At 49.1% G+C, this 15,303-nt stretch overlaps 6 protein-coding genes across 6 annotated transcripts; 2 read left to right on the forward strand and 4 right to left on the reverse strand.

Moving 5' to 3' along the window:
• Positions 1 to 895: 895 nt before the first annotated feature.
• On the forward strand, positions 896 to 2,082 carry FTJAE_4994 (DNA repair MMS21; the record flags this gene model as incomplete). The annotated part of the gene is made up of 2 exons (XM_037351455.1): positions 896 to 1,831; positions 1,882 to 2,082. The coding sequence occupies 2 exons, from the start codon at positions 896 to 898 to the stop codon at positions 2,080 to 2,082; spliced, it is 1,137 nt and encodes a 378-aa protein (XP_037207889.1).
• A 468-nt stretch (positions 2,083 to 2,550) lies between these two features.
• Positions 2,551 to 4,638, reverse strand: FTJAE_4995 (carboxypeptidase; the record flags this gene model as incomplete). The annotated part of the gene is made up of 2 exons (XM_037351456.1): positions 2,551 to 4,122; positions 4,180 to 4,638. 2 exons carry the CDS (start codon positions 4,636 to 4,638, stop codon positions 2,551 to 2,553), a joined length of 2,031 nt encoding a protein of 676 aa, XP_037207890.1.
• Positions 4,639 to 6,001: 1,363 nt separating this feature from the next.
• FTJAE_4996 (COQ3-enzyme of ubiquinone (coenzyme Q) biosynthesis) lies at positions 6,002 to 6,913 on the reverse strand (the record flags this gene model as incomplete). Its single annotated transcript, XM_037351457.1, has 1 exon — positions 6,002 to 6,913. The coding sequence occupies one exon, from the start codon at positions 6,911 to 6,913 to the stop codon at positions 6,002 to 6,004; it is 912 nt and encodes a 303-aa protein (XP_037207891.1).
• Positions 6,914 to 7,974: 1,061 nt separating this feature from the next.
• FTJAE_4997 (3 4-dihydroxy-2-butanone 4-phosphate synthase) lies at positions 7,975 to 8,738 on the forward strand (the record flags this gene model as incomplete). Its single annotated transcript, XM_037351458.1, has 2 exons — positions 7,975 to 8,035; positions 8,092 to 8,738. 2 exons carry the CDS (start codon positions 7,975 to 7,977, stop codon positions 8,736 to 8,738), a joined length of 708 nt encoding a protein of 235 aa, XP_037207892.1.
• A 541-nt stretch (positions 8,739 to 9,279) lies between these two features.
• On the reverse strand, positions 9,280 to 10,620 carry FTJAE_4998 (formamidopyrimidine-DNA glycosylase; the record flags this gene model as incomplete). The annotated part of the gene is made up of 5 exons (XM_037351459.1): positions 9,280 to 10,169; positions 10,222 to 10,271; positions 10,323 to 10,357; positions 10,407 to 10,546; positions 10,602 to 10,620. 5 exons carry the CDS (start codon positions 10,618 to 10,620, stop codon positions 9,280 to 9,282), a joined length of 1,134 nt encoding a protein of 377 aa, XP_037207893.1.
• Positions 10,621 to 12,855: 2,235 nt separating this feature from the next.
• FTJAE_4999 (uncharacterized protein) lies at positions 12,856 to 13,774 on the reverse strand (the record flags this gene model as incomplete). The annotated part of the gene is made up of 3 exons (XM_037351460.1): positions 12,856 to 13,120; positions 13,178 to 13,561; positions 13,656 to 13,774. 3 exons carry the CDS (start codon positions 13,772 to 13,774, stop codon positions 12,856 to 12,858), a joined length of 768 nt encoding a protein of 255 aa, XP_037207894.1.
• Between the last annotated feature and the right edge of the window lie 1,529 nt (positions 13,775 to 15,303).

A 15,303-nucleotide genomic window follows, 5' to 3' on the forward strand; every position in this document is an offset into this window, starting at 1 on the left:
ATTTTCTTTTGTCTCCGATTCAAGACAAACGCCCAAGACAAGGATTTCACTGGTCGGTTTTCGCTAACGACCGCAGACATCGGAAAGTGCATCGAGATGTTGGAGAAGGTCCATGGCCAAGTCCATGACTATGGCTATGGCTATGAGCCTATGGCTCTGACTATGACACCGTGCCTGGTCCTGATAGAGTCTAGACCTTTACCATCGTCACCGGTGACGCTGAGTGTACAGCCGAGCCGGGCTGGGCTGGGTTGAGCTGCTGGGATAGCCCGTCCTCGCTTCTGAAGGTGCAGTTGACGTCGATGTATCGCCCAGGCATTGTCAATTGGTCGCTATTCTCGTGATTTCGTATTTGATGACTGCTGTGCATCTTTTGGCTGTTTATCACCCTCGCTACAAATGTCAGGTAGTTGATCCTCATTAATTATTCTCTTCATTTTGAAGGTGATTTGGATCAATGACGCTGTGATTTCGGGTTCCAGAGGGAGGGACCCTGATTGACACCGATTCCAGCCATTCTTCAGATCGACAGGCGCTTGATTTGAGCCCCTGCTCTGTTCGGTTCGTTCGCGAAACATGTCATATTGTGTCGTCTTTGACTTTGTGACATTCAATTCATCGAGATGTCTTTCCAATCCGTGTTAGTGAAGTAGCACCGTTTGGGCGCCTGCCAATGAGAGCTACAGGCTTTCAAAACGGCCAAATTAAAATGGGGCTAGAGTGAGGTCTAGGGTAGGCGATACACACTGGCCCACTCGCACATGTGAATGTCGCGTCTCCAGCTCTCTTTCAATTAACGCGTGTCGCGTCGCTAACAGAGACTACACTCCACCAACTGCTCAAACATCGATACGATCCCCAATTGACTATACAGCTGCCATATCAAGATCTCACCATGTCTCGGAGAGGCATCAACCGCACTGGTAATTCATCTACAGAGTTACCTGAGTACGAACCACCATCATGTCCACTCACCGACGTTGCTCGCCGCAAACTGCACGACTTGTCAAACACCCGCTCAACGGCTGCATATCAACAGCAGATCAACGAATCTGTCCGATTACTTGGCTTTAGCGTCAGTGACATCCACGAGAGATTGCGCGTGCAGCGTGAAGAGCTGGCCCGTCTAAAAGCCCGAAGAGAGGAGAAGGGGACAGAGAAATCCGAGGACGAGCAACGCCTTGAAGCTCATCTCCCTGAACTGGAGGAGCGCATCAATACACTGACAGCGGAATCGGAACAGGCCATTCGTGACATGATCGATCGCAGAGCCGAATTGGAAGATGAAGATGTCATGTTCAGCGAGTTGTATGACAAGGCCAGTGCAGAAGCTGCCCAACAAAGACAAGTGGACGCTCAGCGAGGCGAGCAGGACGGCGAGCAGGGCGACGAGCAGGAGCCGCTGGCTGCAACAAGCCTACTCGAAATCTACAAAGAACTGCGCCAGAAGAAAGACACCGAATATACTAAAATGTCCGCCCACCAGCGTTATGCTCTCAACAACGACTACGCTGGCTTCAAAAAGCTGTGGCACGATGCTATGGCTGGCGATGAGGGGCCTCCACTACCCGATGCCTCACGCTGGTTTACTTCCGATGGCGAACCTATCATGACCATTGATGTCAAAGGAGCCGGTGCCGGGGGCGGAGACGACGACGACGATATTGCTGTTGAGCGTGAGGTCAAGAGCATTAACTGCCCTTTGACATTACAACCCATGAAGGATCCTTACACCAACCGAAACTGCAAACATACATTCGAGAAGGCCGCTCTGCTCGAGTATCTACCCATGCGAGGAGAGTCTCAATGTCCACAAGCAGGATGCTCGCAGGTCCGCTCACTCTCCATCATACAAGCGCTATTGACTAACGTGGTGTATAGAAATTCACGCGTGCGCGATTCGACCACGAGTTCTTCCAGGACCAAGCCATGGCGCGCCGTATCAAGCGCGTTCGTCTAGCACAGCAGCAGCAGGAAATGATGGACGACGATGACGAAGGCGAAGGCGACGACGAACTTCGAGTTAGAGGCTCACAGGCTGTCCCCGGAAGGCCGCTCAAGAAGGAGAGGAGAGCAGAATGACCGCGGTTTTAGGTCAAACGTGCGAGTTTGTTCACTACGAAGACATGATAGAATGATACCCCGCCAGTGTTAGAACTGATAGAAACCAATCTAGCAATTGAGAACAGTCTTCAGATGCTGCACATAGGTATGTAATAGAATGAAAATTGAAGAACAGAATGGCCCGAGAGAATCAAAGGACTTGGATAGAAATCAAGAGGGTATTCCGGAATGTGCTATATTTTACTCTAGAAATATTATATATACGACAACGTAGGGTATCTTGAGTGTTCATTACCCCCTGCGCTATTTGGCTCAACGAGCCTAATGCGAATAAGAAACATACTATGTGATGCTTTTCCAACCGGTGCTAATTACCATTACCCACAAAACCTTGGGAAATAACGCCATGATTCTTCTATAACAATGTTCTCCGCTCGTGCTGCGCAGGTGCAACAAACAATACAGTGCTCCCTCAGACTTGGGAGCTCATGCAACAGCCTGCAATACCAGAACGCCAACAATAGCAACCACTAGCCCTGAATTGGGTGGGTTCCATGTTGCAGCATCAGGTGTTTCAGTTGCTGTATATACACCGGTCATATCCGATGTTGAGCTGGGATCTGAAGTTGATGTCGTTGGTGTCTCCGTCGTCTCTGCTTGTAGCGGCCAATCTTCCTTCGAGGTATACAGTATGCCATTGACCACAATCCCTGTGTCATCCTTGACTAGTTCCTGGGCGCCCTCATCGCAACTGCCTTGAAAGTTCCGGACGTAGCACGTTGGGTTCAATTGCTTAGGAAGATGTTCAGTATGCGTCGCATTGGCATCACCCGTGGTATTATACGTGGCGGCATCAATGTCCTTGCCAGTAGAAATCGAAGTGCCCAGGATGATACGAGCAAAAATCTGGAAGGCAGTCTCAGGCTGATAAGCAGGCACGGCGTGGCCTGCTTGGTAGACACGACTGAAGGATAGGTTGCCGAACTGACGAACAACACCACCAATGTATGAATCATTGACAATGATGGGTGCGTATCCAGCGTCAGGAAAGCGAATGCTGTATTCGCCACCTGCTTCGCTGGCCAGGTTTTGCGAAACTGCTTCTCCGCCAAGCCAATTGCATATATAGTCACGATCTCCGTATATCAGGGCAATCCGTACTCCTGAATTGAGGAGAGAAGCTAGGCGGGCGATATTGCCGCCACGCGCCTGATCGCCCGTGGATTGGAACTCAAGATTGACATTTATGTTGGTCATTGTAAAGTTGATAGGAGAACCGATAGCCTTTTGCACGGAGTCTTGGTTAAGGTATTCCAAGAATGTCATAGGTGGGAAAGGGTCGGCTAGGGGCGCAGCAAGATCGTACCAGCCACGACCTGAACTAGAGTAGGCGTTTTGAATGTCATTGCAGCTACTTTGAGCCTCAAAGCAGATCTGATTGATAGATTCCTCGTTCCCTTCGCCCTCGGGATCGCTGACTGATGCATCGGTGGCACATTTTTGGAGAAGATCGCGACAGCCGCCTTCAGCAGAGAACTTGTCGAGGTTGAACTTGGCGTCGCTATCAGATAAAGCTTTATAGCCATATGTGTTGTCACTGGCAAATGTTGGATAGTAGGGTACTTGGATCTCCATATCAACGCAACCATTGACGATGCCGAGAGAACTGAGGTGGACGTCCATGGTTGAATTGCGTGGTAACTCCCCGCTCTCTCGTCGAGCGTTTTGCTGTACAAAGGTTTCCGCGAAGACAGGGCCGTAGCGACCACCATAACTCTCGGCAAAGAGGTTGATGCCAAGTGAGCTGTTGCGAGAACGCGAGGCAGGCTGGTATTGTGGGAACGTGGTCAAGAAGCCCTGGACCATATGCCAAACGGCCATGGCAGCGGTCTCAGTAGTATTGGCAGTAAAATTTCCATTGTTGGAACTGAAAGTGCCATTGGGAACGAGCCATTCTGGAACCTCCGGGTAGAACACTGGAGGCTCAGTAACATTTTGACTGAGAAAGTTCAGTGTGCCGTCGGTAGGCGTATCGTATGAAAAGCCGACTTGGTTGGGCTAGAAAGGTGCATGTGAGCTCTCGGGAGTTGGCGATGATACTCGAGGTTTACCTACCTGATCGATAAAGAGCATGTTAGAGGCTCGATCCCAGCCCCATTCTCGCACAAGCGTTTCGTATTCATTTAACCCTTTCTCGACAACTTCACAAGGCCCGTTGCCGGTGAAGAAACCATAGAGTGAGCTGGATCCTGGTCCTCCATTGAGCCAGATAGTGAGACTGTCAGTCCGCTCACGAGCCTCGACGAACCAAAAGAAGAGATTGGTTGGATAATCCCCGGGAACCGACACCCAACCTGTGTACTGCTTTTGAGAGTCGAATGCTGTAGAACAGACGCCTTCGGGAGTTTTATAAGAGACAGTCACATCCCGATTTGCTGGTGAACGGACGACTGTGAGGTTACGCGCCTTAGCATCAGAGCTAGGGATGAATTGTGCGAATGATAGAGAGACCAAGGCAGAAACAACCAAAAATCGTATATAAAGAGGAGAACAAATGAGGCGATGAACCGCCATAACGGCGGAGGAAGAGGTGTGGTTTCGTAGCAATGCAACGATCAGGTATTTCAGGAGTGGTGAGAGGGTACGGTAGGAGTCGTCGTCATCCAACAAATAATCAAACCCATAGCAAGACAATAACTAAAAGGGCGAGACAAAGTCAAGTCAAGCAAGACACCAGCGAGCGATTGATTGAGACAAGACCTGCCGAGACAAAAACAAAACAAATGACAGGCAGATTTGAAGATAAACGACTGATATGCAATGAAATAAGAAACACTGGAATAGTTGTCAACGAACGACAGTCATTATTATTAGAAATGGTACCTTGAATTTGATGTAGGTACTGAGCTAGGAGAAAGAGAGGATCAATCCAGGAGGAGCCCAGGTCAAGGTCAAGTGGGTTCCATCCTTGGGTACGGGAGTGGAGGAACCGTTGCAGCTACAGTTACGGGGCAGCCACTGACTCCTCGTTTCTGCCGCCATGAACCCGGTCTTGCACTGTATCGGAGGTTGATCATAGGGCGTTTTGGACTCTGTCAGCCCTCTTAATTAGCGGAATCTGCCCTGGCGTTGTCGGCTACGGCATGGGATCTTAGTGGGCGGGGTTGTCTCGGGTGGCTGTATAGGTAGTACGTACAGTGCCTCGTAATTGTCTGGTCACCAACGAATATGAAAACATGTGAAGACCGTCCTAGGTAATGGATGTCTTCTAGATCCAATTCGATTCGCTGTTGCTCGGAACAGACAAATACACCAAAGAGATACCTAATGCTCAACGTGAGGCACTGTTTGTTCTGTACGAGTTGACGTGCAACGCGAAAACCTGTTACGCCAAGGATCATATCCCAGTAAGCTGTGAATCAATCCTTATTAGTGGTAGGGTAATCCAGGAGCATGGAGCTGTATCAGCTCGCACAGCCGCAACATGCTGTGAGATGTTACTGGTTCGGTGGTGCCCATTCCGACATTAGGAACTGCTAGTTCTGAGTGACTATATGCAAACATTGCAAACGACGACAACTCCCCAGCCTTCCAGTATGTACAGGGACGCTCTTTTCTACAATAGGTAAGCTGAGCGAGGAGAATAGTTCTCGCCAACCAAAATACCCATTAGTAAGGTAGTCCCTAGCAGGACCAAGTTTGATCCTCTCATGACGCATGTCCTGTTACAGGAGCTTTATGTAGAATCATGCTAATTTAATAGTTGACAAATCCCATATTGGATTATACTTTACATAGTAAGAGCCTTTCAGCTGGCGAACTACCTAATCATTTTACACTACCTATATTACAATTGACTGTCATTTGATCATTTGCGACCTCAAACTTTTGTGTAACCGTATAGCAACATGAATCATACACATCTGAACCAAGCCTATCAGGCCTCGGATTTACGCACAGCAAAGAAGTAGTTACCTACCTTTTCACTGCCATCGACCTGCTTCCAGCCAAGCCCGGGGACATATATCACGCCCTGCACCATCGGGTGGCTCCAGCCTCGACCGGCGAGGAAAGTTCGCAACTCTTCCTCGTTGAGATACTTGTTCCAGTCGTGTGTTCCCTTGGGAACAATGCCCAGAACATCCTCGGCCATGAAATTGGTGGTAAACCAACTCATCCACGTTCGCGCGATGGTGCTCATAACAAGCCATCCACCAGGTTTGACGAAGGGGCGCACCTTTTCCAGGAATGCGCCTGGAGCATCGATATGCTCGATAACCTCGAACAACGAGACCACATCGTAGGCCTCTTTTGGTGTCGCAGGAAGAGGAAGATTTTCTATTGATGTTTGCCGATATTCGAGTTTGGAGCGAAGACCGGGATCTTTGCGAGCGTGTGAACGTGCCACAGCGAGCACTTCGGGGGTGGGATCGATGGCAGTGACATGTCTCGTGGTCGGTAGACGAGCTGCACTTTCGGCAAAGATACCACCGCCGCAGCCAATATCAAGGAATGTCAGGTCTCGGGTGGGGGAATCGGGGTCGGTGCGGTGACAAGCGCGAAGGAAGTCATGACGTAAAGGATTCATGAGATGAAGTAGCCGGGAGGACCCATGAGGATCCCACCAGTCGGCGGCGAGCGCATTGAAGTGCGAGACCTCATCGGGGTTGACAGAGGAGAAATTCTGTGACGAGTTGGGCGAGGACGTGGAGTGCCATCGAGGTGTTGGCGATGTCGTAATAGAGGCTGCGATGGTATGGCTCGCCGGCAATGGGAGGGCTAAAGGCCGCCGACTTGATCGGGCGAGGTTGCGGAAGAGGGCACCCGCCGGCCGGAACGGAGCCGGCATATTTGGAGGCTCGGAGGTGAAGTAAGAGAGGTCACGGTTTGGTTGGTAGGTGGTAATGGAATGGGTAAGGTGTGGATGATGCGAGGATCGATGAGCAGATGACAAAGCTGCAAGCCAAGCAAGATAAGATAGTGTCTATGGACCCTGAAAAATGGTTCAACGATGACAAGATTCAATTCGATCGCAGGGTGCACTCGGACGGTTCCGCCATCCGTTCCACTACTACTCTACCAAAGTCCAAGAATTTCTATCGTCTCTCGCTGACTGATGCTTCGCAATTCCTTAGTCTAACAACGTCTTCAACAAAGCTGACATAATGAGCGAGCCAGAACTGACCAATCATAATGAAAAGAATCATACCTCAATTGCCCGATCAAGTAAAGACCCTTTTGGAATCACCAACAATGCATTGACATGTGAGCTCATCAGTGTCGACGATGCACCACGGGTTCACAACCAATGGCTCCGAGGGTAAAGTAACTCGGCATTCAGGTAGGCCTTCATGGGGTTTGGGCTTACTTAGACCGGATAAGCCGGGCTCGATCGTAAGGAAGCGAGCGGGAAATTCACCGCGCGGCTGTGATTAAGACCGGACTGCGGAGCGGGGCTTGGCTTGCTTTGGAGAAAAAGGTTGTGTCTGAATCATGCGATGCGAGAATCAAATGCCGTATCCGAGCATATTTGATAGTTGCAGTTCGCTCTCCATCGCCTGAATCATTGCTCCCTCACTCAATCAATTCTTTGCTTACTCAACTTCTTCTTGGTGCTTAACAATCACCTAATCGGCTCCCCCATATCAGAGTCCCCAGTAAAAAAAAACAGTTCCGTTCCCTTCCTTGACTTGACCCTTCATCAACCCCCGCGTGCCGCTGCCGCTTCCGTCTCCGCCTCCGAACCCGCTCTCCTCGTGCGTGCGTCCCGTCGCAACCGTCGCATTCACAGACAGTCACAAGCCGAGGTCGAGAACCAAGGCTTTCTCTTTGGGATACCAATTGCTGCTCAACACTCCATACCTTGCACTGTCCAATCCCTCTGCCATTATTCCTCATCATACCTCCAACATGCCCGCAACAATCCCCCAGAACCAGTTTGACTCAATCCCCGACTCGATCGAGGCTTTCCGTACGTGACTCCTATAATCCTCTCATGTGTGACTGCGCTAACATTGATTGTGGCAGGAAATGGAGAATTCCTCGTCGTGCTCGATGACCCTTCACGAGAAAACGAAGCCGATTTGATTATTGCTGCTGAAGATGTTACAACCGAGAAGATGGGTTTCCTTATCCACCACTCCTCCGGCTACGTCTGCGCTCCTCTCTCCCCCGCCATCACTACCTCTCTCGACCTGCCTCAGATGGTCCCCAACAACCAGGACCTTCGAGGTACCGCCTACACCATCTCTGTTGATTCAGCCGACCCCTCCGTCTCAACCGGAATCAGTGCTCGCGACCGCGCTCTAGCCTGCCGCACACTCGCCGACCCCAACGCACGCCCTGATAGCTTCCGCCGTCCAGGCCATGTCCTTCCTCTGCGATCCCGCCCCGGTGGCGTTAGACAGCGACCGGGTCATACCGAGGCTGCTGTTGACTTCTGCCGACTAGCTGGCAAGGCCCATGCCGCCGTTATCTGCGAAATTGTCGACGTCGGCGAGGAGACCCCTGGCCAGGCTCTTCGTCATAACCATGGCATGTTGAGAGGCGAGGATTGTATCACTTTCGCCCGAAAGTGGGGTTTGAAGGTCTGCACCATTGCTGATTTGGTCGCATACCTTGAGAAGACTGAGGGAAAGCTCGAGGCCAATGGCGCTGAGTCCAATGGTAACTAAACAGATATTATCATAGGAAATGGTTATTAGGAGAATTTGTTGGGAATATGGCGGGCGAGTGGCTAGTTGTTCTACTTGATTCATATTCACACATATCCACAGGGCGGTTGATGGTTGACGATACCACCTTCAGTTGGTTCCTGTATTCTTGCATCTGTTTCTGGATTCCTAGGGGGTATTTTGGCATAGACTGGGTTTCATGGCGTCCCGAAAAGTGGCGGTTGAAAAGACAACGAAAAAGATATCCCTCCTCTCACCCATGCTTGTTCCTGGCTTTTAAGCTGGCGTTGTTGACTACTAGGTAATTCGCGGCAGCTTCAGGTCCAGATCATATCTGCTTTTTGTCATTAATTTATGCAGTTCCATGTCGTGTTAATGTAAATTTCATGCTCCTTAAGTTTGGAGAACTCGGTCAAGTTTCCAAGATCTATGTACCCTACGCCAGGCCACGGTTTGTAAGAATTCATGCGGTGTGACGAAACAAGCCAGCTCGACCATTTGGCTACTCATCTTTTGCATCCTTAGAGCCAAGACTAGGCATCTACTTCCTGAGGCGGGTAGATCTTCTGCGCCCAACATCTGGTTGTGCTTCCTCGGCAGCATCTTCTGTCTTTATGGCGTCTCCATTCGTCTCCTTCTTGGTCGCCTTTGTGCGCTTCTTCTTTGGAGGCTGGACGTTCTCCTCGGCTGCCTCTGGTGACTTCTTTCTTGACTTCTTGGGAGCTTTAATTTCGGCCTTTTCTTCCAGAGGCTCCTCTTTGATGCCGGGAGCTGTATTTCCCGTCTTCTTTTGTACGCCGGGCGCATAACAACTTGTCCGTCCACCAACTGTAATGAAAGCCAGTTTTTCGCCATTGGGTAGCTTGGTCGCTGCGCCCTTTGCGCCCTTGCCCCATCTATAGTTGAAGAGCCAGTGTTCGGGGAATTCGTCTGAGTCTCCCAGTTTATCGACGGCTGTTTGACACACATAGCGGATCATTTCATAGAGGGTAGCGATTTGGGCATCGTTGAACTGATCACAGTACTGCTCAGGATGAAGCTTAGCTTGATAGAGTGTTTCGTCAGCCACCCAATTACCAATTCCACTGATCATCGTTTGATCTAGCAAGAGGGCCTTGATAGGGACATGACGGGCTCGCATCTTGGAACGCAAGTAATCTTCGGTGAAACGATCAAGGTCGACAACCGGATCCGGTCCGTTCTCTACCAGAGGCGAATGCTTCCTTATCTGGTCTCCGGGACAGTCGACAAGCCGCACGCGACCAAACCTACGCGCATCAGTGAAGGCTACTTCTACGCCAGGTGAACCCTCGGTTTTGAACTGGAACTTCCAGAACTTGGGCGGCCATTGTTCGTGTTCGCCCTCCTTCATCTTCTTATAGTAGTTGATATATGCTGTCTGTTCATCCTTGATGTGCATCCAGCCTGTCCCTTTGACTTAGTATTGTTTTGTTTGGCTCGTTTCTTTGCTACACTTGCTTACCGGTCATTCCAAAATGCATTACCAGATGCGGAGGTTTGTCAAGGGTGATCCTGTCGCTGGTAAATTGGTTGATCCTAGAACAACGCCGTGAGTTTACTCACCAGAAGTATTTCCCCTGGCTTCCTGCAGAAACGATCTAGAATGATGAGTATGATGAACGCGAACTGTAGCAGGCAATTTCTAACCTTCTTCCCCTTCAGAGCAGTTTCTACTTCCTCACCACTTGTACCAACTTTGCCAAACACATTCTTGTCATCTATTGCAGAAGCGGATAAGATGCGTTTCCCGACCACATGAAGGCGTAGGAAATGGACGATACGGGCAACTATTTCAGGCTCAGCATTGGAATTCTCATCTCGGAATTTAGGTCTCAAACGGACCTTCTGCGATCTCAGGCATCTTTCTATAAGATAAATGGTTGGTATATTGTGTCTACGGGCGGTACGGAGGAAGTAATGGCGTCACAGACTCGATGTCACGAAAGGCGCGTGAGGATGAACGCGATATCACGTGATGGAAATCGAGGATGAGGAGAGGCAAGGGTCACTTCTGTTTGTTCATCAACCTCCCCAAATCTACACCACAATTCTTGTTACTCCACCAAAACCCTTGTAGTGTGAGAGCTGCAATCTTAATAATCCAGTTGAAGAGATCCATATTTCACTGAGTTTTCTCGATGTGGACCGTTTCTTGCTCGTCGTTCGTCGCCGAACATTATACTTCTGCTTTGCTAGGGAGATGCGGAAGCGGAAGAATAAGGGCCCGTGCTCCCCACATTGCAACTTTTGTCCGAGCTTTTTCTCTACAAAAACTTTCACTCTTCCAAGCTTCTTCAGTTTTTCTCAACAACACAAAAAGTAACAAACAATCAAGCTGAGGTACGTTCTAGACGGCGCAATATCTTGCGCGGCTACTCCTTTCTTCCTGATGACACCTTACACCGCAAACTAGAGTCTTTGACCTAAATGGAATGAAACCTCTTTTTTTACACGTCAGTCTGAAAAGACTTTGATCTCGCTTTCGCTTTTGCACTTTGCAATTTCTGAGCACGCGCTGACCTTTAAATAGCTCTTTCATCACCAAGCGGTGGATCATTGCGAGAATGCTCAAGCTTTCCCTTGCGCCCGATATGGGCTGAAATGGTACGTTCATATCCAGCGTCTCCCGTCGCATCCTACCCCGTCTCTCGTGATGATCATTTCTTTTACAATATACGCTGGAAATTACCGGCTGAGTTCTTCTTTGACGATATAAAATGGCTATTTCTGATTGAGACTCCTCTCTTCACACTTGTTGTCATGCATGTAGTAGCTTGCGCTGACCTCAAAAAGATTTTACTAGCAAGGTATGCGATATCTCATCTCGACCCGCACCCGACCTTTCATGATGAAGCGGCACTGGGCTCCGAATCATACCACATGAGCAAGAAAAGCCACTTTGCGGCAGGCCTAGAAAACCTCGCCCACTGACTCGTCACCATCTACTTTCACTTGTTGGATGTTTTCGGGCCATTGAGGCTAACATGCCTCAAGTGCTAGTACTCTTGCCATTCAATCCTAACACTCAGACTTGTCTGGTTCTATCTAACCGTAAGTAATTTTTTACATATTTCAGCAGCATCCTCGCTTCCTGATGAACCCTTTAGATGACGAGTCTTATACGAGTTTTCGATGCAGACACAATCTTACTTTACCATTCATGCATTTCCTGACACGCGATTCTTTTGCAAATTTGCTCGCAAGCACTGGGCGACTTGTGCTAACCAATTCTCAGATAATCAAGACGTGAGTAGCCGACTGGCCCCTGCACTAGCATTTCACATCATCTCTATGATGATCCAAAATGAAAACGACAAGCATATGTCCGAGCTCACGCTACGACGACAATTCATTTATCCCCTGATCGAGATGCTTCACGACACGTCAATGCAGTCTTTTCAGCGACAGCGACTGACATTTCGAAAGCATACTCAACCTTTGTCCTCACTTACTCCGTTGTGGGCTTGATCACAGTATCAGGTTAGTTTTCTCTTGTCTTCTGTCTCCTCAATCGCTCTTAAATGATGTTACAATATCACGACGGTCAACGTAGCCATATTGCTTTGACGATAACGCCTGTGACAAGGCACCTTACCCTGAATTTCCTATTGCATTATTCTTTCGATGTCTATCATGCATTTATGACAAGTCGCTAACATGACTTTCAAAGTTTACAGTCAAAGCATTTTTCATAGAGTGCTATCGTAGATGGTATGCCTGGTTGCCGCGCCGTACTTCGGATAACCGACTTGTCAAGCGACACGCTGTAGCATGTCTTATCTCGTATCCCTATCCTAAGGATAGAGGCTAGCTTGATCACTTGACACTTTATCACGAAGCAAGAATGAAAATAATGAAATCAATTGAGAGTACCGGTAAGTGGAAACAAGCTAGAATAATATCCATGACAGGATAACGTATATATTTAATATGAGACGTTCCAAGATCAACTGTTTGTCCCAACTGCTGAACCAATGTTTTTGAAAGGAGTGTGTGACCCAACGATGTTCTCTATCCTCGAACGTGTCCCGCCCGTCCCCACCAGAAAGATCGTGTTAGTCGAATTCATCCTTACTGTCTGTCGTCTACATATGCTCTACCCCTGTGCTACGCCGTGATAGCCAACCATGTGGTGAAGTAGATCCCCTGGGTTTGGTCTGCCCACAGACAAGTCTGGAGCTCGCAAGCCCGACCGGAGTCCAGCGTCACGATGGTACAGCGGCTGGTCAGGTACATAGCGCGGGACCATACTCTCAAAGTGTGGTCGGTCAAAGGACTGGGGAGGGCTGTTGAGATACGATGACGAGCCTCGAGGCACTGGCCAGCTCGAAGCTTCGTTATAAGACTGGATTGGCATGATTCTGCACACGCCATGTTAGTGATTTGGTTCCGGGTACTACACAGAGGGATATACGCACGATGGCAGCATGGCTTGAGCATTCTGGGAACTGCGAAGCATGTCTATGTCCAGGCGCTCCCACAACGGCGCTCGGGAAGCATCAATCTTTGCCTGGGCATCGTCCTGAGAGCGCATCTGGTCCTGGAAAAAGTTTGGGTAGAGGATGGGCTGCTTCAGCACAGGCAGAGGTTTCTGGTCTGACGAGCGTCGGCTTACAGGGCTGGAGCCTGACGAAGAAGCCGGCGAGCTTGCCTCTTCCTGTTTTATGATGACGTCTGCAAGAGACTGTGATGGGGAGAGGGACAGGCTCTTGTTGACGGATCGGCGACGGCGCTCTTCTCGTTTCTTGCAAGTATACTTGCCTACTCCCCAAATATCAAAATGCTGTCGATATGAGCGGATTCTGTGACGGTGGTCAGCAAGACAGTCTCGCGCAGCGTTTCGGATGTTGAAGACCAGTACAAACTGAGTCTTTTGTGTATAGGAAGTGAACTCACGAAGCGTCAAAGTTGTACTTCAACTTCATAATGTTGCGGACATCCTTGAGTGTTCTACCCTCCTTGATGTACAACTTGGTGATAGTTCCTTGGTATTCGTTCCATGGCTTGGCCATCATCTTGGCTGCGAATTGGATTGTTTTGATGCTTTTTGATGGGTGTTGAAGGTGTGAGTTTGGCCTTTGGGTTGTTAGATGTTGCTTGTGTCCGATGTCTCTTGCTCCTAGCCCGGGACAACAAAGGCTTTGGCAGCAGGAACAGGGTTGAAGATCATCGAGGTATACAAATCAGTGAGTGGTACACGAGTTTTCCCTTATTGGTAAGTGAATTGGGTGTTTGTGGTCTTGCTGTATGTCAGAGGTTCTGAGGATGGTTGAAGCTGAGGGTGATGGGAAGTTCTGTATAACCTTCCCAGGATATGGAGACGCAATGGAAGCGAGACTAATGGAGGAGGAGAGGACAAGAGAGGTCATTGAATAGGGGGGGGCCAAGCCAATCTACTGGTCTTCTATCATCTTTTTTAGTTGCTTGACAGAGCCTTATTCGGTACATGTGCTGCCGTACTCTTTCACAGCAAGTCTGTCAGAGCCAGTACAATTAAGAGGCGTTTAAGGCGTCCGCGAGGCAGACACTTGGTGATGAATAGAAATGATGTGAAAGCGGTTGAACTCGCAACTCCTGTTGGTGTATAAAAGCAGGGCGGGCTTGTGCAAGTCCTTTTTCAACTGTGCCTTGTGAGTAAGCTCATGATGGATGACGAGACTCGGAGATAATGAATGTACTTGAAGCTTGTGCTACATTTTTTCTGAAACGATTGCGTCCTTGGATTTGCCCGATGGGAGAGAGGAGGAGAGGAGGGGATTTAGAAGAGGGTGTGAGGAATTAGGCAGATGGTTCGTCCTTCAGCCTCATCTGTGCTGTGTTATGTTGGGTTGTGTTATTCCGCTCGCACACACACACACACGCATACACACGCACATGCACACAGTTGTGATGGACTATCAACATGTTAATGACTCAACTGTTTAAAAAAAGAAAGAAAAAGAAAAGAATGGATAATTTGTGCACATCTTGTAATATTCAATGCTTACAGGAACCACATCCTTGAATGACAACTCATATATATGCGTCTTATATTCACTTTTCTGAGCCTTATGGCTATAGCTCCAATCCCTGCATAGGATCGATCGCCTTGGCTGCCCACCCTTCTTCTTCTCCGTCTTCTACTTCTTCTCCATCTTCGAGCTTCGAGGCATCCAAGCGCGTGGCTTCCAGAACTCGCCCTGTTTAGACTGTACAACCAACCAAATGGCTTATACCCAGCCTCAGATAGCCGAAACGATTGGCAACCAAGACATGAAAGGTGTAACTGCAACTGTTACTGGACGAGACTGCGTGTGTACATATGATGGATGTTGTGCATCGTTCGCCTCATTTCTGTCATCGATCGGTCGGTCTCTTATATACAGTACTTCCATTCCTCGCGTCAGTTGCACTTGTTCTACCTTGTCATCGTCACGTAGTTTCTCACAGCCACTGGTTCGCATCTCCACGATAATGCATTGATATCGCCGCGTCCTGCGATGATACTGCCAAGAATACACTTTGCCAGCCATGCTTACTCTCGCACTGAGCAACATGCGCACCC

This window comes from Fusarium tjaetaba (assembly GCF_013396195.1).
Source record: "Fusarium tjaetaba strain NRRL 66243 chromosome Unknown NRRL66243_c0000093, whole genome shotgun sequence".
In the NCBI taxonomy this organism is placed as follows: Eukaryota; Fungi; Ascomycota; class Sordariomycetes; order Hypocreales; family Nectriaceae; genus Fusarium; species Fusarium tjaetaba.